The 24,264-nt window shown below is 34.1% G+C and overlaps 2 protein-coding genes and 2 pseudogenes across 5 annotated transcripts; all 4 read left to right on the top strand.

Annotated features, from left to right (window-relative positions):
• Positions 1–1,264: 1,264 nt before the first annotated feature.
• On the top strand, positions 1,265–4,998 carry LOC132167052 (esterase). Of its 2 annotated transcripts, XM_059577946.2 has the most exons (5): positions 1,265–1,792; positions 2,981–3,190; positions 3,723–3,892; positions 4,241–4,505; positions 4,597–4,998. In XM_059577946.2, the coding sequence occupies exons 1-5, from the start codon at positions 1,426–1,428 to the stop codon at positions 4,851–4,853; spliced, it is 1,269 nt and encodes a 422-aa protein (XP_059433929.2). In that variant the 5' UTR covers positions 1,265–1,425; the 3' UTR covers positions 4,854–4,998. The 2 variants fall into 2 exon arrangements, with proteins under 2 accessions (XP_059433929.2, XP_059433930.2); XM_059577947.2 differs by lacking the exon at positions 2,981–3,190.
• Positions 4,999–7,438: 2,440 nt separating this feature from the next.
• On the top strand, positions 7,439–12,063 carry LOC132167056 (esterase-like; annotated as a pseudogene). The gene is made up of 5 exons (XR_015911542.1): positions 7,439–7,757; positions 10,039–10,248; positions 10,841–11,010; positions 11,353–11,616; positions 11,699–12,063. The product of XR_015911542.1 is annotated as an esterase-like (transcript).
• A 4,518-nt stretch (positions 12,064–16,581) lies between these two features.
• LOC132167055 (esterase-like) lies at positions 16,582–19,867 on the top strand (annotated as a pseudogene). Its single transcript, XR_015911541.1, has 5 exons — positions 16,582–17,043; positions 18,253–18,462; positions 18,650–18,819; positions 19,170–19,434; positions 19,526–19,867. The product of XR_015911541.1 is annotated as an esterase-like (transcript).
• A 1,682-nt stretch (positions 19,868–21,549) lies between these two features.
• On the top strand, positions 21,550–24,123 carry LOC132166888 (esterase). Its single transcript, XM_088513847.1, has 5 exons — positions 21,550–21,814; positions 22,560–22,773; positions 22,880–23,048; positions 23,397–23,661; positions 23,756–24,123. The coding sequence occupies exons 1-5, from the start codon at positions 21,550–21,552 to the stop codon at positions 24,010–24,012; spliced, it is 1,170 nt and encodes a 389-aa protein (XP_088369973.1). The 3' UTR covers positions 24,013–24,123.
• The last annotated feature ends 141 nt before the right edge of the window (positions 24,124–24,264 follow it).

Below are 24,264 nucleotides of genomic sequence, written 5' to 3'. Positions count from 1 at the left end.
GTGCGTCATTCTTGGTCTTCTTATTGATTTGTTTTTTTATTAAAAAATTTGGTGTGGGTTAGTTTATTAATGTTGAGCTCCGTTTTTAAAAATTGCGATTGTTTTTTATTTTCATATTAATTTACTTTTTTATTTTCCTTCTTTTTCATGTTGAATTGTTTTAAAACAATTGTTTTTATTAAAAAAAATTAAATAATAATGAAAAAATAAATCAGCACATTACACAGGTTATAGGCTAGTTTCTTCTTAATTAGTTTTTGTACCTCAGATTTTTAGACACGGTACTCTTCCATTTTCTTACGGTTAGAAACATTGAATCTTTGATAAGCTCACAATTTCTTCCCAGATCCTTTCTTTTAATTTGAAAATTTTGGATTTCTTGAGTCATCTTTTTGTAGTTATTTTACTTGAGTTTGTGGACGAATATTATTCCATTCCAGATTTTGTTCATCCTCAGTTCTGTTAAATTACTAATTATCTTAAAAGTTTAAGTTGATAAGAAGAGATAAATTTAATCACTTAATCATTACTTTAATAAACTCTAACTCAACATGTAGGATAAGTGGCAAAATTCTAATAATAAGACAGGACACTTAAATATTGATCAAGCTTTGAAGTTTGAAAATTTTTTTAATTTTTTTTTTTTCTTTGATTTCAGCCTTGTGAAAAGCATAAAAAACATGTATAGGAAAGAAAAAGTAGATACGTAGGCTTGTGTAGTTGTGTACATGCACGACGAAGGCAAAGCCCACAGCCCACGTTCTGCTTTGATTTTTTCGGCTTGAAATCAGTTACAAAAGCACCATCAACTTTCCGATAGCAACACCACGTATCCACGTCTCTCTTCCAATTTGACTTGTATGCGATTTCTCAATTAAGTCCATTTGGTTTGGCGGGGTTTGGCTATTTTGGGGTGAAGTACATAGCCCACAAATTTTTTCAGAAGTCTAATCGGAGAGGGAATTGATGGGCAGTGAGTTTGATGCCGTCGGTAGCCGGTGGTGTTGACGCCGGCGGTGGCCCCTTCTAGTCCTTATTATCATCTGGATTCTCAACACAAAGTAGGTAGGCGATTATGAATTTTTGGTTGAAAAAAGAGGGCATGATCTAACATCACGTGCACGCCATGATCTGTTGGTATGTTTCAGGCCGTTGAATTCCGAGGACTTAATTTGGTCCCATTAGAAGCATTTTGTTTCCAATTTTGGCTCTTGTTGGATGAAGGGTGAAAATGCTTAATAATTTCTCAAATTATGAACTTCGACATCATATTTAATAATAAAAGCTGAAATAATTCTAACAATACTTATCAAGAATTTGAACTAGTCAAATTGTGAAACATTTTTTCCTCGCAAGCTTATCACCGCATTTCAAAGATATTGAATGGGAAATTAAGCAAACTTTGACAACAATGTTTCTAGGTATATGCTTTTGTATATATATGATAAGAGATGTCCAGCTTTCCTTCCATTCCAATTTCCAAACATCAACCCTTCTTGGTTTCCTTTCCATTTGCATCTTTCTCCAAATATGGAGTCTCCTATCGTTCTCAACTACTTCACAAGCTCCCTCTCTTGCTTTTGCATGATTTTATTGTATGCTTCCACACTGAACCCTGTGTTTGCTCTGGAAAATTGTACCTTTCCGGCAATCTTCAACTTTGGAGACTCAAATTCTGATACCGGTGGATTAGCTGCTGCCTTAATAACACCGACACCCCCTTATGGGGAGACCTTTTTTCACATGCCTGCTGGAAGGTTCTCAGATGGCCGGCTCATTATCGATTTCATGGGTATGTTATATGTATAACCTTGACTGTTACCATATATATATATATATATATATATATATAGACTACTTTCCTCATTAATGGTACAAATGGTAGAAACTAAAGGCTGTTTTTTGGTCTGTATTGCAGAAATAGAACATAGTAGATAGATTGAATTAGTAGACCCATCAGATGCACTCATTTTCAATCTCATAGATATTTAGCAATTTGTCCTTCATATAAACATGATGGAAAAGCAGAATATCCAGGGCAACATATTCACGGGCTATCCTGCAGAAAACTGTCTAAGAGCAGTACCCCAGAAGAAAACAAAAAACCATTATGATCTATGGGGTACCAAACTCCAAATCCAGTGTTTTTTTTCCACCTGTTGTCAAATCCAAACCTCATATATATATATATAGTTTCTTGATGTGATGAATTTTTTTTTGTGTGGCTGATGAAAAAAGATTGGTCAGTGATGAAGTTGTAGCTTAGCGGAAATGACAAAAAAAAAGAAAAAAGGATTGTTTCTTAAAATTAGCTTTTTTCCTTTTATGTTTTCTCTTTTTAAAATAAAAACATTAATTAACAACTTAAAATACAAAATATTTAAAACTGTTATTACTTTTACGCTAAATCAAAACACTTTTTTTCTTTAAAAGAATAAAACACATTAACAAACTGAGCCATTAATGTACTTGTGCAAAACTGAACCTTCCCTTCAAGTTTTTTTGAGTTGAATTGTGTTGCTTTTTTCCTTCTTTCCATTATATTCTCTCTCACAGCTGCTACTTTCTACTAGATTTATGGGGTATGATAGACTAAGACTAACACTCAATCTAAGCCCTCCTTCAAGAGATTAACCTAGTAGTTGGTAGTGGTGTACGGTCACAATTTTCTATAGTGAGATATCAGCTATGAACCTCCGTTATTAATTGCCTGGGCCATGCTAAAATAACATTGTCTCATCTCTCTTGCCTGCCATTGGAGCAAGCAGTAACACTGTCAAAGGGTCAAAACTTGCAGTCTAGACCTATTGACTAATCCTCCACATCACTTGGATCCACTTGGCCTACCCTCTTAATTTATTGAGGCCTCAAATTAATTCCCTTTTATTTTAATTTATTTTTTTTTATGAATAATTCCCATTTTCCTTACATTATTAAATTACATAGATGTAACCCTTCAACCTTAATTGTGTGATTACAGCAAATAGTGTTGATCTCCCGTATCTAAGCGCATATCTTGATTCCCTGGGGACTAACTTTAAGCACGGTGCAAATTTTGCCACGGCTGCCTCCACAATCAGATTGCCAGTAGGAATTATACCCAGAGGTGGATTTAGTCCCTTCTATCTCAACATTCAATACTCACAATTTGTGCAGTTCAAATCCAGATCACAAACTATAAGGGAAAAAGGTAAATTAGTTCTACCCTCACCCCCACTTTCTCCATACTAAATTGAAAGAATTTTCTCCGATTCTATTTGAGTAATATTATATATTACACACTTATTTTACTTGTATTTTACTATGTTGATATGATAGTATTCATCAGCTATTGTGATGACGTGGTAGTGCTAATTAGTCATTGATTTTTTATTTTTAAAACAAGGATTGATCCAACATGAGTAATAAAACATGTTGATGCAACAGTCATAATCAATATTTGGATCAGTCATTGTTAAAAAAAAATAAAAAATTCAAGGGTTAATTGGTTAGGACTAATATGTCAGCATTATATGATAGTTATGCAATTGTTATCATTACTCTTTTTAAAAATGCTTAAAAATGCATGTAAGAATCACATGAATTTTGATCGCATTAATTTAATAAATTAGATAAAAAAATTTGGAGAAAAACTTTATCCATTTAGTTGCTGATGGTGCTTATAAACATCTATATTATCAACTACCTTTCCGCATTAAGCATGGCCTTTGTTTTTCTTGCAGGAGGAATATATGCAAATTTAATGCCTAAGAGGGATTATTTTCCAAAAGCTTTATACACATTCGATATCGGTCAGAATGATCTTGGTGAAGGATTCTTTAGTAATATGACTATAGAGGAAGTCAATGCTTCTGTCCCCGATATAGTCAACATGTTCTCTACTAATGTTAAGGTAAATTAAGACTATGATTAATCATTCATAATGGGTTGGCTTGGGCTAGCCCTATTACTCATTTCCCTGTGCGATTTTCAAAGAATTCAGGCAGGGGAAGAAAGAGAGGAATGCGGGTTCTCGGGTGTTCGAGTAGGGATCTTCAGGTTTCTTGGGGTGTGGGACCGACCTACTCGGATAGTTTTCTTGGACCTTTACCTTTTCTCTAATTTTCTGTCTAAATTCAAGCTGAAAATCCCGACCTATTATTCCTAGGAAAAATATTTACTTTTTATTTTTAAGGCTTAAAAATTAAGAAGTAATATATAAAATTATGAGCTAACTGGGTTTTGTTTTATGATGATGTAGGAAATATATGATTTGGGAGGTAGATCATTTTGGATCCACAACACAGGACCAATTGGCTGCCTTCCCTATATTTTGGCCAATTTTCTATCTGCTCAAAGGGACAGCCATGGTTGCGCAAAGCCATATAATGATGTGGCTCAATATTTCAACTACAAGTTGAAGGAGGCCATAGTTCAGCTCAGGATCGATCTTCCTTTAGCTGCAATTACACATGTAGACGTCTACTCTGCCAAGTACTCTCTATTCAGCGAACCAAACAAACATGGTAAGCATTATGTATGAATCACATGCTCTAAAAACAAACGTTAATGTACGTAAGAATTTTCAAGTGTATAATTTTGGTTGAAAATATGCAGGATTCGAGCTTCCACTTGTTGCTTGTTGTGGGTATGGAGGGGAGTACAACTATAGCAATAGTGTTGGGTGTGGAGGAACAATTACAGTAAATGGAAGCCAAATATTCGTGGGTTCATGTGAACACCCCTCAGTCAGAGTAAATTGGGATGGAGTTCACTACACGGAGGCCGCAAATAAGTTTATTTTCGACCAAATTTCAACTGGAGCCTTTTCAGATCCACCCATACCCTTGACAATGGCATGTCATCATGTTTAGTAAAATGCCCACTCAAAAATAAATAAAATAACATGCCCTTGCATGTGGCATCATATTTGAAAGATTGATATCAAATATTATTAATATATAAGTGTTTAATTAGTTATTATATATATTAATGTCTAATAATTGTAAACCTAGCACAATACATGGAGTAAATATTCAAGGCCAATTATATAGACTTATAAATTATTATTTGTCATATTACATGGAGTAATTTGTAATTTAGGCTAACCATAAGGACCAATTTTCAATTTATCTCTAACTTTTTTATAAGCTTACATGACCGTATCTTAATGGTGAAACAAGTTAGGAATCAAAATTTGATAGAAAAATTTAATTGCTTAGTTGTTTTGGAAAAAACTATTCGAGACATGGAGAGGGTCCTATGGGATAGAACCATAGAATGGACCACTGCGAATGTCGGATTCGGATTTGTTGTAGTACGATCTTAAATGCCCCACATGACTTAATAATACTAACTCATAAACATAAATTAATCCAACTCCTACTATACTAATTCCAACTCACTTGACTCTCATGATACTAAATCCTCAATATAACTAATAGTGCTCTCACAATCAAGCAATAAGTAAGTATTCAATTCTTGCCTTTTGATGGACTAACAATATATATTAATTTCGGGGAAAAATATAAAAAAGTCTCACAAACTACCAATTATTTGCAATATAGCTCTATAATGTTCAAAAGGTACTAAAGTAGCCCACAAATTACCAAAATGTATCAAAAATGCCACCTATTTTTTTTATATTCCTATAATAACCCTATTCTTAACAAATAAAATAATAAAATAATTGTAAAAAAAAAACCAAAAAAATTAGTGAAAAAAAAAAAAAAATTTGGAATAAAAAAATAATTAGTCACTATAGTTGGCCTAAATTACAAATTGCTTCATATCGTATTAAAGTAAAATCAATGGGCGAATAAAAACAAATTTTTAACAGAATTTGACTCTGGGGACTAAATTATCTTTTTTTTGGAATATCTCAATACCGTACCTTTGATTTTACTTTAATATGACATAAATAGTCACTGTAGTTGGCCTAAATTATTTATTTATTCCATTTTTTTTTTTGGTATTTATTCGCCCATTGGTTTTTTTTGTATTTTTAAAAAACTAGTTTGTTTTTTTTTTTTACAATTATTTTATTATTTTATTTGTTAAATGAATAGGGTTATTATAGGAATATGAAAAAATAAGTGGCATTTTTAATATATTTTGGTAGTTTGGGGGCTACTTTAGTATCTTTTGCACATTAGGGGCTATATTGCAAACGACTAGTAGTTTGAGGGGCTTTTTTATTGGAGACTCTTAATTTCGCTGTAAAATGTTTGGTACGTACAATTTTTTTTTTTATTCAATCATATTAAACTTTAAATTATAATAATGTCTCGACTGGGTGTTGTGAGTCTCGACTGGTTCCAGGCATTGTCTCGACCAGGTTCTGGCGGAGGTCTGATTGGGTCCTGAGCCGATCTTGGCGAGTTTTGACCGGGTCCTGATCTGGTTTTGGCGATGTCTCAACTATGTCCTGACGGATGTCAATCAACTCCCAAATGGGTTTGGGTCAAGTCTCGGTGAAGTCATGTTGGGGTCCTGGAGATGTCTCGACTAGGTCTATTAATTTGAGAATATGATGCTTAAACTCGGAAAATGGTTTATAGTTTTAAAAAATGGAAACCATTTTTCAGAAATTAAATAAGTTTTTTTGGTCAAAACGAAAATATTTTCCATCGCACCAAACACTCGAAAAATACGAAAAATATTATTTTGGGTAAAGTCCTTTTAACCTTCTCAAACTACCACTTTAATGACAATCTCTCTCCTTCCTCCTCCTTTCAAACTATCAATTACGACAATTTACCCTATAAACTATTTAAACAATGACAATGTACCCAATTACTAAACAAAATTTGATGTGTGAGTTAAGCTCTTCTTATAGACACGTGAAGGATGAAAATGCTTAATAATATATAATTTTGAAGGATTTGTGAGCAAGGTGGCACCACTCTCACCATTAGATATATAATTTTGTATATATATATATATATATATATATATAGAAAAATTACAGTTTACCCTCTCAAAGTTGATAGTATTTTTCAATTCGAACATCAAAGTTTTAATTTTTGCAATTAACCCCCACAAAGTTTCAACTTTTTTCAATTCGGCCAATATTATCCCAAAATTTCCATATTGCCCATGATTTTTATTTTTATTTTTATTCTTTTATGAAAAAAAAAAAATTTAGGGGTGCAAAAATGTCCAGATGGGCAAAGGGTGGCTAAGACCACCCCGAATTTTTTTTTTTTTTTTTAATTTTTTATGAAAAATAAAAAAATAAAAATTATGGGCAATATGAGAAGTTTTGGATACAATTGGTCAAATTGCAAAAAATTGAAACTTTGGAGGGCTAGATTGCAAAAATTAAAACTTTAGTGTTCAAATTGAAAAACACTGTTAACTTTGGGGAGTAAACTGTAATTTTCTATATATATATATATATATATATATATGATAAGATGTCCAGCTTTCCTTCCATCCCAAACATCAAAGAGTACTCCCTTCGTGGTTTCCTTACCATTTGCAATATCTCTCTCGCTTTGTGTCTACAAATATGGAGACTCCTATCATTCTCAACTACTTCACAATTTCTGTCTCTTGCTTTTGCATCATTTTATTGTATGCTTCCACACTGAACCCAATGTTTGCTCTGGAAAATTGTACCTTTCCGGCAATCTTCAACTTTGGAGACTCAAATTCTGATACCGGTGGTTTAGCTGCTGCTGCCTTATTAACACCGACACCTCCTTATGGGGAGACCTTTTTTCACATGCCTGCTGGAAGGTTCTCAGATGGCCGGCTCATTATCGATTTCATGGGTATGTTATATGTCTAACCTTGACTGTTACCATATATATATATATATATATATATATATATATAGACTACTTTCCTCATTAATTTGCTAATGCTCAGTGGGGTCTTCCAGCTACCGATTTCAGTGTGTAAATGGTAGAAACTAAATGCTGTTTTTTTGGTCTGTAAAATATTGCAGAAATAGAACACAGTAGATAGATTGAATTAGTAGGCCCGTCAGATGCACTCATTTTCTATCTCATAGATATTTACCAATTTGTCCTTCATATAAACATGATGGAAAAGCAGCATATTCACTATCGTGCAGAAAACTGTCTAAGAGCAGTAGCCCAAAAGAAAACAAAAAAACAATTAGGATCCATGGGGTACCAATCTCCAAATCCAGTGCTTTTTTCCACTTCTTGTCAAATCCAAACCTTATATATATACTTCTGCATAGGAAAGAGCCTTGTCAAAAAAACCATTAGGATCCATGGGGTACCAATCTCCAAATCCAGTGCTTTTTTCCACTTCATGTCAAATCCAAACCTTATATATATACTTCTGCATAGGAAAGAGCCTTGTCAATAGTTTCTTGATGTGATGATTTTTTTTTTTTTTTTTTTTTGCCAATGAAAGGAGAATATGAGAGTCTGGTATTGTTAATGTTGACCTTTCAATTTCATTCGGCTCATAATATGTTATGTATCTCACTAAAATTTAAATAATAAATTATTATTTAACTTTTAAAAAAACTAAAAATAAAAATAATAAAAATTTAAAATTAAATGATATAAAAGCAGGGTGGCAGGCCGCAGGCCATCCCTATTGAGCAAGGGTGGCTTCGGCCAACTCCGACTGGCCACCCCCATGAATTTGACCAGAAAATCAACAGATAAAACCCAAAATCAAATACCCAGAAGCTACAATATTAACCCAGAAAATTAACCCACAAAGAGAACCGAACCCATCTCCTTCCCCCTGTTCCCTTTTCTTCCCTTAGCCGTTTCTTCTTTCCCTCTCTTCTCCTTTTCTTCGAGTTGAGAGAGAGAGAGTGGACGGGCTAGTGTGAGAAAAATGGAGAACCAACCTGAGAGAGAGATCATCGTCGTGGGTGGCTGAGCAACGCCAAACCCAGTGGTCTCTGAGTTCAGAAATCGCTCCCAGTAGCTAAGAATTTCTGGTATTTTCCGTTGGGATCTCTTTGTGATTTATTGGGTCCTCTGTTTTGGGATTCCTTGTTCTGTTAGGTAGTTATGATTGATTCTCGGTTGAGAATGGATTTAGGTTGTTTGGAGTATTTTGTTGATGAATTTTCTGGGTTAATATTGTAGCTTTTGGGTATTTAATTTTGGGTTTTATTTTTGGTTAAATTCATGGGGTGGGCGAACCACCCCAAGGGCCGGCCACCTCTAGCTTTTTTATTATTTAATTTTTTTTTTTTTTTTTTCATTTAAATTGTAGTGTGGGACACATGACATGTTGTAAGCCATTAAATGAAATTGAACGGTCAATATGAGACTCTCATATTCTTGGTTTGAGCCGATTCGATGAAAAAGATTAGTTAGAGAAGTTGTAGCTTAGTAGAAATGAAAAAAAAAAAAAAACAAATAAAAGTTTGTTAAAATTAGCTTTTTCCTTTTTCTTTTTACCTGTTTTCTCTTTTTAAAATAAAAATATTAATTAACAACTTAAAATACAAAATATTTAAAATTATTTTTACTTTTATGCTAAATCAAAACACTTTTCTTCTTTAAAAAAATAGAACACATTAACAAATGGAGCCATTAATGTACTTGTGCAAAACTGAATCTTCCTCCCTTCAAGTTTTATTGAGTTGAATTGTGTTGCTTTTTTTCTTCTTTCCATTATATTCTCTCTCACAGCTGTACTTTCTACTAGATTTATGGGGGTATGATAGACTAAGACTAACATTTAATCTTAGCCCTCCTTCAAGAGATTAACCTAGCTAGTAGCTGGTAGTGGTGTACGGTCACAATTTTCTAGGGTTTCATAGTGAGCTATGATTATGAACCTCCGTTATTAAGGGCCTGGGCCATGCTAAAATAACATTGGCTCATCTCTCTTGCCTGCCATTGAAGCAAGCACTGTCAAAAGGGACAAATCTTGCAGTCGACCTATTGTCTCATCCTTCTCATCACTTGGCCTACCCTCTTAATTTATTGAGGCCTCAAATTAATTTCTTCTTTCTTTTCTTTTCTTTTTTTAGATGAATAATTCCCATTTCCTTACATTATTAAATTACATAGATGTAACCCTTCGACCTTGATTGTGTGGTTACAGCAAAGAGTGTTGATCTCCCGTATTTAAGCGCATATCTTGATTCTCTAGAGACCAACTTTAAGCACGGTGCAAATTTTGCCACAGCTGCCTCCACAATCAGATTGCCGGAAAGAATTATACCCAGAGGTGGACTTAGTCCCTTCTATCTCAACATCCAATACTCACAATTTGACCAGTTCAAATCCAGATCACAAACTATAAGGGAAAAAGGTAAATTAGTTCTACTCTCACCCCACTTTCTCCATACTAGATTGAAGGAATTTTCTCCAATTCTATTTGAGTAATGTTATATATTACACCCTTGTTTTACTTGTATTTTACTATGTTGATATGATAGTATTCATTAGCTATTGTGATGACGTGGTAGTGCTAATTAGTCATTATTTTTTATTTTTAAAACAAGGATTGATCCAACAGGATGAGATAATAGTAAGATAAAAGTGTGTTTCTAGCATGAGTAATAAAACATGTTGATGCAACAATCATAATCAACCTTTGGATCAGTTATTGTTAAAAAGATGAAAAATTCAAGGGTTGGTTAGGACTAATTAATATGTCAGCATTATATGATAGTTATGGGATAAAAATGCAATTGTTATCATTACTCTTTTTAAAAATGCTTAAAAACGCATGTAAGAATCACATAAATTTTGAACGCATTAATTTAATAAATTAGATAAGAAAATTTTGGAGAAAAACTTTATCCATTTAGTTGTTGAGGGTTGTTGAGGGTGCTTATATATAAACATGTATATTATCAACTACCTTTCCGCATTAAGCATGGCCTTTGTTTTTCTTGCAGGAGGAATATATGCAAATTTAATGCCCGAGAGTGAATATTTTCCAAAAGCTTTATACACATTCGATATCGGCCAGAATGATCTTAGTGAAGGATTCTTTAGTAACATGACTATAGAGGAAGTCAATGCTTCTGTCCCCGATATAGTCAACAAATTCTCTACTAATGTTAAGGTAAATTAAGACTATGATTAATCATTCATAATGGTGCCTTGGGGTACCCCTATTACTCATTTCCCTGTCCGATTTCCAAAGAATTCAGGCAGGGGAAGAAAGAGATCAGGAATGCGGGTTCACGTGTGTTCGAGTAGGTCTTGAGGTTTCATAGGGTGTGGGGCTAACCTATTCGGACACTCTTGGACCCTTACCTTCACTCTCATTTTCTGTTCGAATTTTTTAGAATTCAAGCCGAAAATTCCGACCTATTACTCCTAGGAAATATATTTACTTTTTAAGGCTTACTTAAGAAATAATATTTTAAATGAGGTAACTGGGTTTTGTTCTATGATGACGTAGGCAATATATGATTTGGGAGGTAGATCATTTTGGATCCACAACACAGGACCAATTGGTTGCCTTCCCTTCATCTTGACCAGTTTTCCAACGGCTAAAAGGGACAACTATGGTTGCGCAAGCCTTATAATGATGTTGCTCAATATTTCAACTACAAGTTGAAGGAGGCCATAGTTCAACTCAGGATCAGTCTTACTTTAGCTGCAATTACACATGTAGATGTCTACTCTGCGAAGTACTCTCTATTCCGTGAACCAGACAAATATGGTAAGTGTTACGCGAGATTCACGTACTTTAAAAATAGACGTTAAGAATTCTCAAGTTTATAATGTTGGTTGGAAATATGCAGGACTTGAGCTTCCACTTGTTGCTTGTTGTGGGTATGGAGGGAAGTACAACTATAGCACTAGTGTTGGGTGTGGAGGAACAATCACAGTGAATGGAAGCCAAATATTCGTGGGTTCATGTGAACGCCCCTCGGTCAGAGTAAATTGGGATGGAGGTCATTACATTGAGGCTGCTAATAAGTTTGTTTTCAACCAAATTTCAACAGGAGCCTTTTCAGATCCACCCATACCCTTAACAATGGCATGTCATCGTGTTTAGTAAAATGCCACCACTCAAAAATAAATAAAATAAAATGCCCTTGCATGTGGCATCATATTTGAAAGATTGATATTAAATATTATCAATATAAAGTGTTTAGTTATTATATATATATATATATATATATATATATATGTCTAATAATTGTAAACCTAGCGCAAGCTGTAATACTCATTTCAAGATTATTAAAATGAAAAATGCTTAGGGTATTATAATTTTTTTATAAACTTACGTGATCGTATTTTAAAGGTGAAAAAAGCTAAGAACCACAATTTGATAGAGAAATCTAATTGCTTATTGTTCTGGAAATAATTATTCGAGTCATTGAGAGGGTCATATGGGATAGAATCATAGAATGGACCACTGTGAATGTCAGATTCGGATTTGTGGTGGTACGGTCTTAAATGCCTCACATGACTTAATAATACTAACTCATAAACATAAATTAATCCAACTCTTACTATACTAATTCCAACTCGCTTGACTCTCATGATACTAAATCCTCAATATAACTGATAGACTAATAGTGCTCTCACACTCGAGCAATAAATAAGTATTCAATTCTTGCCTTTTGGCGGACTAACAATATTAATTTTGCTGTAAAATGTTTTTTTTTTTTTGAAAATGTTTCTAGTGCAAAACATTTTTCGATATTTGACACGTACAATTTTCTTTTTTTTTTTTAAAAAAAAATATTTTCATTCAATCATATTAAACTTTAAATTATGATAATATCTCGACTAGGTCTTTTGAGTCTCGATCGGTTCCAAGTGTTGTCCCAACTAGGTTCCGGCGGTGGTCTGATTGGGTCCCAGAAATCTGAGTCCCTCCCAGGTCTCGATCAGATTCTAGTGATATCCCGACTAGGTGCCAATCAGGTCCCAATCGGGTTCTGGTCGAGTCCAGGTGAAGTCCTAGCGAGGTCCTGACGATGTTCCGTCTAAATCTGTCAATTTGAGAATGAGATGCTCAAACGCGAAAAATAGTTTATGGTTTTAAAAAATGAAAACCATATTTCGAAAATTAAAGAATCTTTTTCAGCCAAACCAAAAATATTTTCCGTTGACTATTATTTTCTAACGCACTAAACACTTGAAAAATGCAAAATTTATTATTTTTCAAAAAATTATTTTACACCGAAACATACAGAGCTTAAGTTACTTATTTAACAAAAATAATGCATTCCAAATTCACATTTTAAATAAAAACTAGAAACTGTATGGAATGCCAACAGAATTGACAAGATAACGTGTGTTTAGTGTTTTCCTTACATTCTCGGAAAGTCTTTAATTGGGGTAATTCGGTCAGAGAGACTTGGATTCCTCAAGGTAAATTAATATTAGGTGTGTGTCATTCTTGGTCTTATTATTGATTTTTTTTTTATTATTAAAAAAATTGGTGTGTGTTAGTTTATTAATGTTGAGCTCTGTTTTTTAAAAACCGCGGTTGTTTTTTTTATTTTCATGTTTACTTTTTTATTTTCCTTCCTTTTCCTGTTGAATTGTTTTTTTTTTTTAAAAAAAATAATTAAATAATAATGCATGAAAAAAAAAAATAAGCGCATAACGTGGGTTATAGGACGCAGTACTCTCCCCTTTTCTTATGGTTAGAAACATTGAATCTTGAACAGATAAGCTCACAATTTCTTCCCATTCCTTTCTTTTAATTTGAAAATTTCATTCACTTGAGTTTGTGGACGAATATTATTCCAAATTTTGTTCAACCTTAGTTTTGCTAAATTATCAATTATTTCAAAAGTTTAAGTTGATAGGAAAAAATAAATTTAATCACTTGATCATTACTTTAACACTCTTCATGTGTGGGTTCAAATTTCATTTTAATAGGTGATGCCCAACACGTGAAATATTTAATTTAAATTTGAGTAATTTGATGAAGTCAATATTCGAACTTAAGATCTTTACTCTTGTTGGTGTATGACTTGAATGGGGCCCATCCGTTGGACTACTTATCCTAGTAGGAGAAGTAGCCGACTTACTTCTCCTCCTCCAGTAGGTTTTGTTTTGTCCTTTACTTCTCAATCAAGGAGAAGTTGATTGGCCGGGTATACACCTTATATAAGGAGCACGCTGCCACATAGTGAAAGGGGGAGAAAAATTAGAAGTCACACATTTCATTAGGGTTTTCTCACTTTGTTGTGCCTTATAGAACTCAGAGAATAAGAGAGTTTTAATTACGACTATATATGATTAATCATTCATAATAGGATAGCCCTATTACTCATTTCCCTGTCCGATTTCCAAAGAATTCAAGCTGGGGAAGAAAGAGAGGAATGCGGGTTTTGGGGTGTTCGAGTAGGTCTTCAGGTTTCTTGGGGTGTGGGACCGACCTACTCAAACAGTACTCTTGGACCTTTACCTTCTCTCTCATTTTCTGTTTGAATTTTCTAGAATTCAAGTTGAAAATCCCTACCTATTACTCCTAGGAAAAATATTTACTTTTTAAGGCTTAATTAAGAAATAATATTTAAAATGAGGTAACTGGGTTTTGTTTTAAGATGATACAGGCAATATATGATTTGGGAGGTAGATCATTTTGAATCCACAATACAGGACCAATTGGTTGCCTTCCCTATACCTTGACCAATTTTCCAACAGGTCAAAGAGACAACTATGGTTGCGCAAAGCCTTATAATGATGTAGCTCAATATTTCAACTACAAGTTGAAGGAGGCCATAGTTTAGCTCAGGATCAATCTTTCTTTAGCTGCAATTACACTTGTAGATGTCTACCCTACCAAGTACTCTCTATTCCGTGAACCAAACAAACATGGTAAGTGCTACATGAGAATCACGTGCTCTGAAAATAGACGTTAATGCACGTAAGAATTCCCTAAGTAAATAATTTTGGTTGGAAATATGCAGGATTTGAGTTTCCACTTGTTGCTTGTTGTGGGTATGGAGGGAAGTACAACTATAACACTAGTGTTGGGTGTGGAGGAACAATTACAGTGAATGGAAGCCAAATATTCGTGGGTTCATGTGAACGCCCCTCAGTCAGAATAAATTGGGATGAAATTCACTACACCGAGGCCACTAACAAGTTTGTTTTTGACCAAATTTCAACCAGAGTGTTTTCAGATCCACCCATACCCTTGACAATGGCATGTCATCTTGTTTAGTAAAATGGCCCCGCTCAAAAATAAATAAAATAAAATGCCCTCGCATGTTGCATCATATTTGAAAGATTGATGTTAAATATTATCAATATAAAGTGTTTAGTTATTATATATATTAATGTCTAATAATTGTAAACTTAGTGCAAGTTGTAATACTCATTTCAAGATTATTAAAATGGAAAATGGCTAGGGTACTATAAATTTTTTATAAACTTACGTGATCGTATCTTTTTTTTTTTTTTTTTTTTTGAAAAATATGAAACTTACATTGATGAAATTTCACGAACATAAAGGTATTACATTACTGAGCATATAGCTCTGAAAAATCATAGCCAAAAGCTATGAAGGTTACAAAGTCATAAAAATGACTTTAAACTCCGCTAACCCATGTACAATTACATTTAAGGGAACAGATATGCTTCACACAGACTAGATCTAAGACATGAATAGCCCAAATACAAAAAAAAAAAAAAAAAAAAAAAACTAGATACTAAAAATTCGGCCGTGAGAGTTAAGCCCCCACACAGATCTACTTCATTCTCAACCCGAAGGCCCAGACAACAAATCCATCATTAACCTGAAGGTCAGGACAAACAAAAAAAAAAGCAAAAAACAAAAACCCCACAAGCAGCGGAGGAGCACGGCATCGTAGACATCCTTTTGGAAGACACGCCTTGGACGAAGAAGACGATCAGATCTAAGGTTGAAGAGACTAGATCTAGATCTACAAACTATATCTATAGCAACTCACCAGAAATAGAGACCGAAGGAGCCTACAAAAAAGACACCGAGCACTGCTACTGTGAAAGGGGATGAGGGATCTTCCCTCCTCTTGAAGTTCTTCTTGGTATCTTAATAGTGAAACAAGTTAAGAATCAAAATTTGATAAGCTCACAATTTCTTAATCATTACTGTAACACTCCATCTCACGTGTGAGCTCAAACTCCTTTTTAATAGGTGGGGCCCAACACGTGAAATATTTAATTTAAATGAAGGGTCATTTGACAGAGTCGATGTTAGAACTTAGGGCATTTGCCCTGATACTATGTTAAATTACCACTTATCCGAAATGCTTAAGTTAATAGAAAAAGATAAATTTAATCACTTAATCATTATTTTAACAAGTTCCAACTCAACGTGTAGGGTAAGTGGCAAAATTCTAATAATAAGCCAAGACAATTAATTGATCAAGCTTTGAAAGATAGCCATCAAAGACGAAGACTTAAAAAAGATAGATTCTGAACCATATATAAGATGTAGAAACGGACATGAATATTGACCCAAGTAAGTTATTTTGTAAAGGCCATACGAATTACTACACCTTTTATTATAATTCTCTCACAAATTTTATGTATGTGAGAATTGCCCTTCTTATAGACACGTGAAGGATGAAGGGTGAAAATGCTTTATAATTTTCCGAGATCATATTTGTCAATAAAAGCTACAATAATTCTAACAATACTTTTCAAGAATTTAAACTAGTCAAATTGTGGAACATTTTTTCCTCGTAAGCTTATCACTACATCTTAAAGATGAATGGGAAATTAAACAACCTTTGACAACCAACAATCTTTCTAGATCTATGCTCTTGTATATATATGATAAGATGTCCAGCTTTCCTTCCATTCCAAACATCAAGCTCCCTTCTTGGTTTCCTTTCCATTTGCATCTCTCGCTTTGTTTCTCCAAATATGGAGTCTCCTATCATTCTCAACTACTTCACAATTTCTGTCTCTTGCTTTTGCATGATTTTATTGTATGCTTCCACACTGAACCCTGTGTTTGCTCTGGAAAATTGTACCTTTCCGGCAATCTTCAACCTTGGAGACTCAAATTCTGATACCGGTGGATTAGCTGCTGCCTTAATAACACCGACACCCCCTTATGGGGAGACCTTTTTTCACATGCCTGCTGGAAGGTTCTCAGATGGCCGGCTCATTATCGATTTCATGGGTATGTTATATGTCTAACCTTGACCGTTACCATATATATATATATAGACTACTTTCCTCATTAATGGTAGAAATTAAAGGCTGTTTTTTGGTCTGTAAAATATTGCAGAAATAGAACACAGTAGATAGATTGAATTAGTAGGCCCATCAGATACACTCATTTTCTATCTCATTGATATTTAGCCATTTGTCCTTCATATAAACATGAATTCATGATGGAAAAGCATAATATCCAGGTCAGCATATTCACGGGCTATCCTGCAGAAAACTGTCTAAGAGCAGTAACCCCAGAAGAAAACAAAAAACCATTAGGATCCATGGGGTACCAAACTCCAAACCCATTGCTTTTTTCCACTTCTTGTCAAATCCAAACCTTATATATATATATATATATATATATCCCTTCTGGGTAGGAAAGAGCCTTGTCAAGGGTTTCTTCATGTGAAGAAAAGTTTTTCTTTATCTTTTGTGCGGCTGATGAAAAAAGATTGGTCAGTGAAGCTGTAGCTTAGTAGAAATAACAAAAAAAAAAAAAGGGGGGGGGGGGGGGGGGGGGTGGGGTTTGTTTGTTAAAAACTTTTTCTAATTAACTGTTTTCTTGTTTTAAAATAAAAACATTAATAAACTACTTGAAATACAAAATATTTAAAACTGTTTTTACTTTTATGCCAAATCAAAACACTTTTTTCTTTTAAAAAAAATAAAACACATTAAACTGAACCTCCCCTTCAAGTTTTATATATTGAGTTGAATTGTGTTGATTTTTTTCTTCTTTCCATTATATTCTCTCTCATAGCTGCCATTTTCTACTAGATTTATAGAGTATGATAGACTAAGACTAACATTTAATCTTAGCCCTTCTTCAAGAGATTAAGCTAGTAGCTGGTAGTGGTGTAGGGTCACAATTTTCTAGGGTTTCATAGTGAGCTATGAACCTTCGTTATTTAAGGGCCTGGGCCCTGGGCCATGTTAAAATAACATTGGCTCATCTCTCTTGCTCACCATTGAAGCAAGCACTGTCAAAAGGGACAAATCTTGCAGTGTAGACCTATTGTCTCATCCTTCTCATCACTTGGCCTACCCTCTTAATTTATTGTGGCCTCAAATTAATTCTCTTTTTTTCCTTTTTCGGATGCATAATTCCCATTTCCTTACATTATTAAATTACATATATAGATGTAACCCTTCAATCTTGATTGTGTGGTTACAGCAAAGAGTGTTGGTCTCCCGTATCTGAGTGCATATCTTGATTCTCTGGGGACCAACTTTAAGCACGGTGCAAATTTTGCCACGGCTGCCTCCACAATCAGATTGCCGGCACAAATTATACCCGGAGGTGGATTTAGTCCCTTCTATCTCAACATCCAATACTCACAATTTGTGCAGTTCAAATCCAGATCACAAACTATAAGGGAAAAAGGTACATTACTTATACCCTTACCCCCACTTTTTTGTAATATTATTTAAGATTGAAGGAATTTTCGCTGGTTCTGTTTGAGTAATGTTATATATTACACCCTTATTTCGCTTGTATTTTACTATGTTAAACATCTATATTATGATCAACTACCTTTCTGCATTAAGCATGGCCTTTGTTTTTCTTGCAGGAGGAATATATGCAAATTTAATGCCCAAGAAGGATTATTTTCCAAAAGCTTTATACACATTCGATATCGGTCAGAATGATCTTGGTGAAGGATTCTTCGGTAACATGACTATAGAGGAAGTCAATGCTTCTGTCCCCGATATAGTCAACAACTTCTCTACTAATGTTAAGGTAAATCAAGACTATGATTAATCATTCATAATGGGCTGCCTTGGGCTACCCCTATTATTCATGATCATTTCCCTGTCCGATTTGCAAAGAATTCAGGCAGGGGAAGAAAGAGATCAGGAATGCGGGTTCTCGGGCATTCGAGTACGTCTTGAGGTTTTATAGGGTGTGGAGCTAACCTACTGGGACACTCTTGGACCCTTACCTTTTTTCTCATTTTGTGTTCGAATTATTTAGAATTCAAGCCAAAAATCCCGACCTATTACTCCTAGGAAATATATTTACTTTTTAAGACTTAATTAAGAAATAATATTTTCAATGAGGTAACTGGGTTTTGTTTTATGATGACGTAGGCAATATATGATTTGGGAGGTAGATCATTTTGGATCCACAACACTGGACCAATTGGTTGCCTTCCCTATATTTTGGCCAATTTTCTATCAGCTCAAAGGGACAGCCATGGTTGCGCAAAGCCCTATAATGATGTGGCTCAATATTTCAACTACAAGTTGAAGGAAGTCGTAGTTCAGCTGAGGATCGATCTTCCTTTAGCTGCAATTACACATGTAGACGTCTACTCTGCCAAGTATTCTCTATTCAGCGAATCAAACAAACATGGTAAGCGTTACATGAGAATCACATGCTCTAAAAATAAACGTTAATGCACGTAGGAATTTTCAAGTGTATAATTTTGGTTGAAAAAATGCAGGATTTGAGCTTCCGCTTGTTGCTTGTTGTGGGTATGGAGGGAAGTACAACTATAGCAGTAGTGTTGGGTGTGGAGGAACAATTACAGTAAATGGAAGCCAAATATTTGTGGGTTCATGTGAACGCCCCTCAGTCAGAGTAAATTGGGATGGAATTCACTACACCGAGGCTGCAAATAAGTTTGTTTACGACAAAATTTCAACTGGAGCCTTTTTCAGATCCACCCATACCCTTGAAAATGGCATGTCATCGTGTTTAGTAAAATGCCCTTGTATATGGCATATATTTGAAAGATTCATGTTAAATCTTGTCAATTTAAAGTGTTTTATCATTATATATATTAATGTGTAATAATTGTAAACTAAGCAAACGCTATCTTAATACTCGTTCCAAGATTATTAATATGAAAATGCTTGGAGTACTACAATTTTTTTACAAATTTACGTGACAATATCTTAATGGGGAAAAAATTTAGGAACAAAATTTAATAAATAAATTTAATTGTTTAATGGTTGAAGTGGTAAGCGTCACAAAGACTACCATAAAAGCTATAATATCTCTAATAGTACTCCATTAAAATTTGAAGAAAAAGTTTTATTGACCATGCTTTTAGGTAGGTGTTATTATTATTTTTTATTTTTCTGAGCAATAAAGAAAACAAGGGAAGGAGATTGCAAGATGGAGTCTGTAGCGTCCCATATCGCTTGGGTGTGGAAAAATAGATTTGTTTATATAGAGCATGTTCTTTGTAAATGATATAAGGTCTTTTGAGGTAAACCCAATAAGCCAAAAAACAAATGCTTCGAAGTCCCTAAATTTGAATTACAAAGAGGACAAGAGCATGGATGGCAGGTAGGTGCTTGGATTTTGCTAAAATCATAATTAAATAATTAAATTTATTTTTTCTAATCAATTACGGTTTATAAGACAATTGGGCCTTGTTGGGTAATGGACATGTATATGATTTTTGATTTGAGGTGATTGATGTGATATAAAGTAGGTAGAAGTTTTAAATTTTTTGTATGAAAAAATTTTGTTTTATTGTGATTTTTTTTATTTAAATAACAATAAAAAATTATTAATATGGTATAAAAAACAAAAATGATGAAAAATTATTTTATTTTATTTTTAAAAAATGAGATTTGTAAGCCGCCAAACAAGGCCTCAAATATTGTAACAGGCCCTTGAGATGAAAGAAAAATTTTCGGGGTAATTACCTTTTGCCCTCATGAACTACAGCGTCTTGGCACTTTTCCCCTATGAATTATCAACTATGACACCTAATCCCATCAAACTACCATCGTATGACAAAAAGCCAAATTCTGTCAGTTAAAAGGGTTAAAATTGACGGTCAACGGTCATGTGTAAGTCATGTGCCATTTTAAATTTTTTTCTTCCACTTTTGCCCTCACTTCAAACAAATAAAGTTAATATGTTTAAAAGGTATAAGCGTCATTTTCTTGATTTGAAGTGAGGGCAAAAGTGGAAGAAAAAAATTAAAATGTGTGAGTTAAGCTCACACATTTTAATTATTATAATTATTATAATTATTATCTTACAAATTTGATGTGTGAGTTAAAACTTACACATTTTAATTATTATAATTATTATCTTACAAATTTGATGTGTGAGTTAAGCTCTTCTTATAGACACGTGAAGGATGAAGGCTGAAAATGCTTAATAATTTATCAAATTATTAGCTCCGACATCATATTTGTCAATAAAAGCTGCAATAATTTTAACAATATTACTTCTCAAGAATTTAAACTAGTCAAATTGACTAGTACACATCAGTGGTACATTTTTCCACGTAAGCTTATCACGTACTTTTCAAAGATGCATGAATGGGAAATTAAGCATCCTTTGACAACAAACAATCTTTCTAGATATATGCTTTTGTGTATATATATATATATATATATATGATAAGATGTCCAGCTTTCCTTCCATCCCAAACATCAAAGAGTACTCCCTTCGTGGTTTCCTTACCATTTGCAATATCTCTTTCGCTTTGTGTCTACAAATATGGAGACTCCTATCATTCTCAACTACTTCACAATTTCTGTCTCTTGCTTTTGCATCATTTTATTGTATGCTTCCACACTTAACCCAGTGTTTGCTCTGGAAAATTGTACCTTTCCGGCAATCTTCAACTTTGGAGACTCAAATTCTGATACCGGTGGTTTAGCTGCTGCTGCCTTATTAACACCGACACCTCCTTATGGGGAGACCTTTGTTCACATGCCTGCTGGAAGGTTCTCAGATGGCCGGCTCATTATCGATTTCATGGGTATGTTATATGTCTAACCTTGACTGTTACCATATATATATATATATATATATATATATATATATATATATATATAGACTACTTTCCTCATTAATTTGCTAATGCTCAGTGGGGTCTTCCAGCTACCGATTTCAGTGTGAAAATGGTAGAAACTAAATGCTGTTTTTTGGTCTGTAAAATATTGCAGAAATAGAACACAGTAGATAGATTGAATTAGAAAACGGAACCGTTAATGTACTTGTAGAAAACTGAACCTTCCCTTCAAGTTTTATTGAGTTGAATTGTGTTGCTTTCTTTCTTCTTTCCATTATATTCTCTCTCACAGCTGCTACTTTCTACTTGATTTATGGCGTATGATAGACTAAGACTACCATTTAATCTTAGCCCTCCTTCAAGAGATTAACCTAGCTAGTAGCTGGTAGTGGTGTACGGTCACAATTTTCTAGCGTTTCATAGTGAGCTATGATTATCAACCTCCGTTATTAAGGGCCTGGGCCATGATAAAATAAAATTGGCTCATCTCTTTTGCCTGCCATTGAAGCAAGCACTGTGAAAAGGGACAAATCTTGCAGTCTAGACCTATTGTCTCTTTCTTCTCATCACTTGGCCTACCCTCTTAATTTATTGAGGCCTCAAATTAATTTCTTTTTTTTTTTCTTTCTTCTTTTGGATGAATAATTCTCATTTTCCTTACATTATTAAACTACATAGATGTAAACCTTCGACCTTGATTGTGTGGTTACAGCAAAGAGTGTTGGTCTCCCGTATCTGAGTGTATATCTTGATTCTCTGGGGACCAACTTTAAGCACGGTGCAAATTTTGCCACGGCTGCCTCCACAATCAGGCTACCGGAAATAATTATGCCAGCCGGAGGTGGATATAGTCCCTTCTACTTAGACGTCCAATACTTACAATTTGTGCAGTTCAAGATCAGATCACAAATAACAAGGCAAAAGGGTAAACTTTCTCAAATTCAATTTAATAAATTAGTATTTATTTGTTTAGATTGGGGGTGCTTAATTGTAGATATCGATATTATCAACTACCTTTGTTTTTCTTGCGGGAGGAATATATGCAAATTTAATGCCCAAGAGGGATTATTTTCCAAAAGCTTTATACACATTCGATATCGGTCAGAATGATCTTGGTGAGGGATTCCGTAGCAACATGACTATAGAGGAAGTCAATGCTTCTGTCCCCGATATAGTCAACAAGTTCTCTACTAATGTTAAGGTAAATTAAGACTATGATTAATCATTCATAATGGGTTGGCTTAGGCTAGCCCTATTACTCATTTCCCTGTCGGATTTTCAAAGAATTCAGGCAGGGGAAGAAAAAGAGGAATGCGGGTTCTCAGGTGTTCGAGTACGGATCTTCAGGTTTTTTGGGGTGTGGGACCGACCTACTCGGATTGTATTCTTGGACCTTTACCTTTTCTCTAATTTTCTCTCTAAATTCAACCTGAAAATCCCGACCTATTAATCCTAGGAAAAATATTTACTTTTTATTTTTAAGGCTTAATAATTAAGAAGTAAAATATAAAATGATGAGATAACTAGGTTTTGTTTTATGATGATATAGGCGATATATGATTTGGGAGGTAGATCATTTTGGATCCACAACACAGGACCAATTGGTTGCCTTCCCTATATTTTGGCCAATTTTCTATCAGCTCAAAGGGACAGACATGGTTGCGCAAAGCCCTATAATGATGTGGCTCAATATTTCAACTACAAGTTGAAGGAGGCCATAGTTCAGCTCAGGATCGATCTTCCTTTAGCTGCAATTACACATGTAGACGTCTACTCCGTCAAGTACTCTCTATTCAGTGAACCAAACAAACATGGTAAGCGTTACGTGTGAATCACATGCTCTAAAAATAAACGTTAATGTATGTAAGAATAATTTTCAAGTGTATAATTTTGGTTGAAAATATGCAGGATTGGAGCTTCCACTTGTTGCTTGTTGTGGGTATGGAGGGAAATACAACTATAGCAGTAGTGTTGGGTGTGCAGGAACATTTACAGTAAATGGAAGCCAAATATTCGTGGGTTCATGTGAACGCCCCTCAGTCAGAGTAAATTGGGATGGAGCTCACTACACCGAGGCCGCAAATAAGTTTATTTTTGATCAAATTTCAACTGGAGCATTTTCAGATCCACCCGTACCCTTGAAAATGGCATGTCATCATGCTTAATAAAATGCCCTTGTATGTGGCATATATTTGAAAGATTCATATATATATATATATATATATATATATATATATATATATATATATTAATGTGTAATAATTGTAAACCAAGCACACAGTATATTAATACTCGTTCCAAGATTATTAATATAGAAAATGCTTGGAGTACTATAATTTTTTTATAAATTTACGTGACAATATCTTAATGGTGAAAAAAATTAAAGAACAAAATTTGATAGATAAATTTAATTGTTT

Source organism: Corylus avellana, chromosome 2 (assembly GCF_965113065.1).
Source record: "Corylus avellana chromosome 2, dhCorAvel1.hap1.2, whole genome shotgun sequence".
Classification (NCBI taxonomy): domain Eukaryota; kingdom Viridiplantae; phylum Streptophyta; class Magnoliopsida; order Fagales; family Betulaceae; genus Corylus; species Corylus avellana.
The sequence above is the reverse complement of the archived record's forward strand: the minus strand, read 5'-3'. Positions and strand labels throughout refer to the sequence as shown.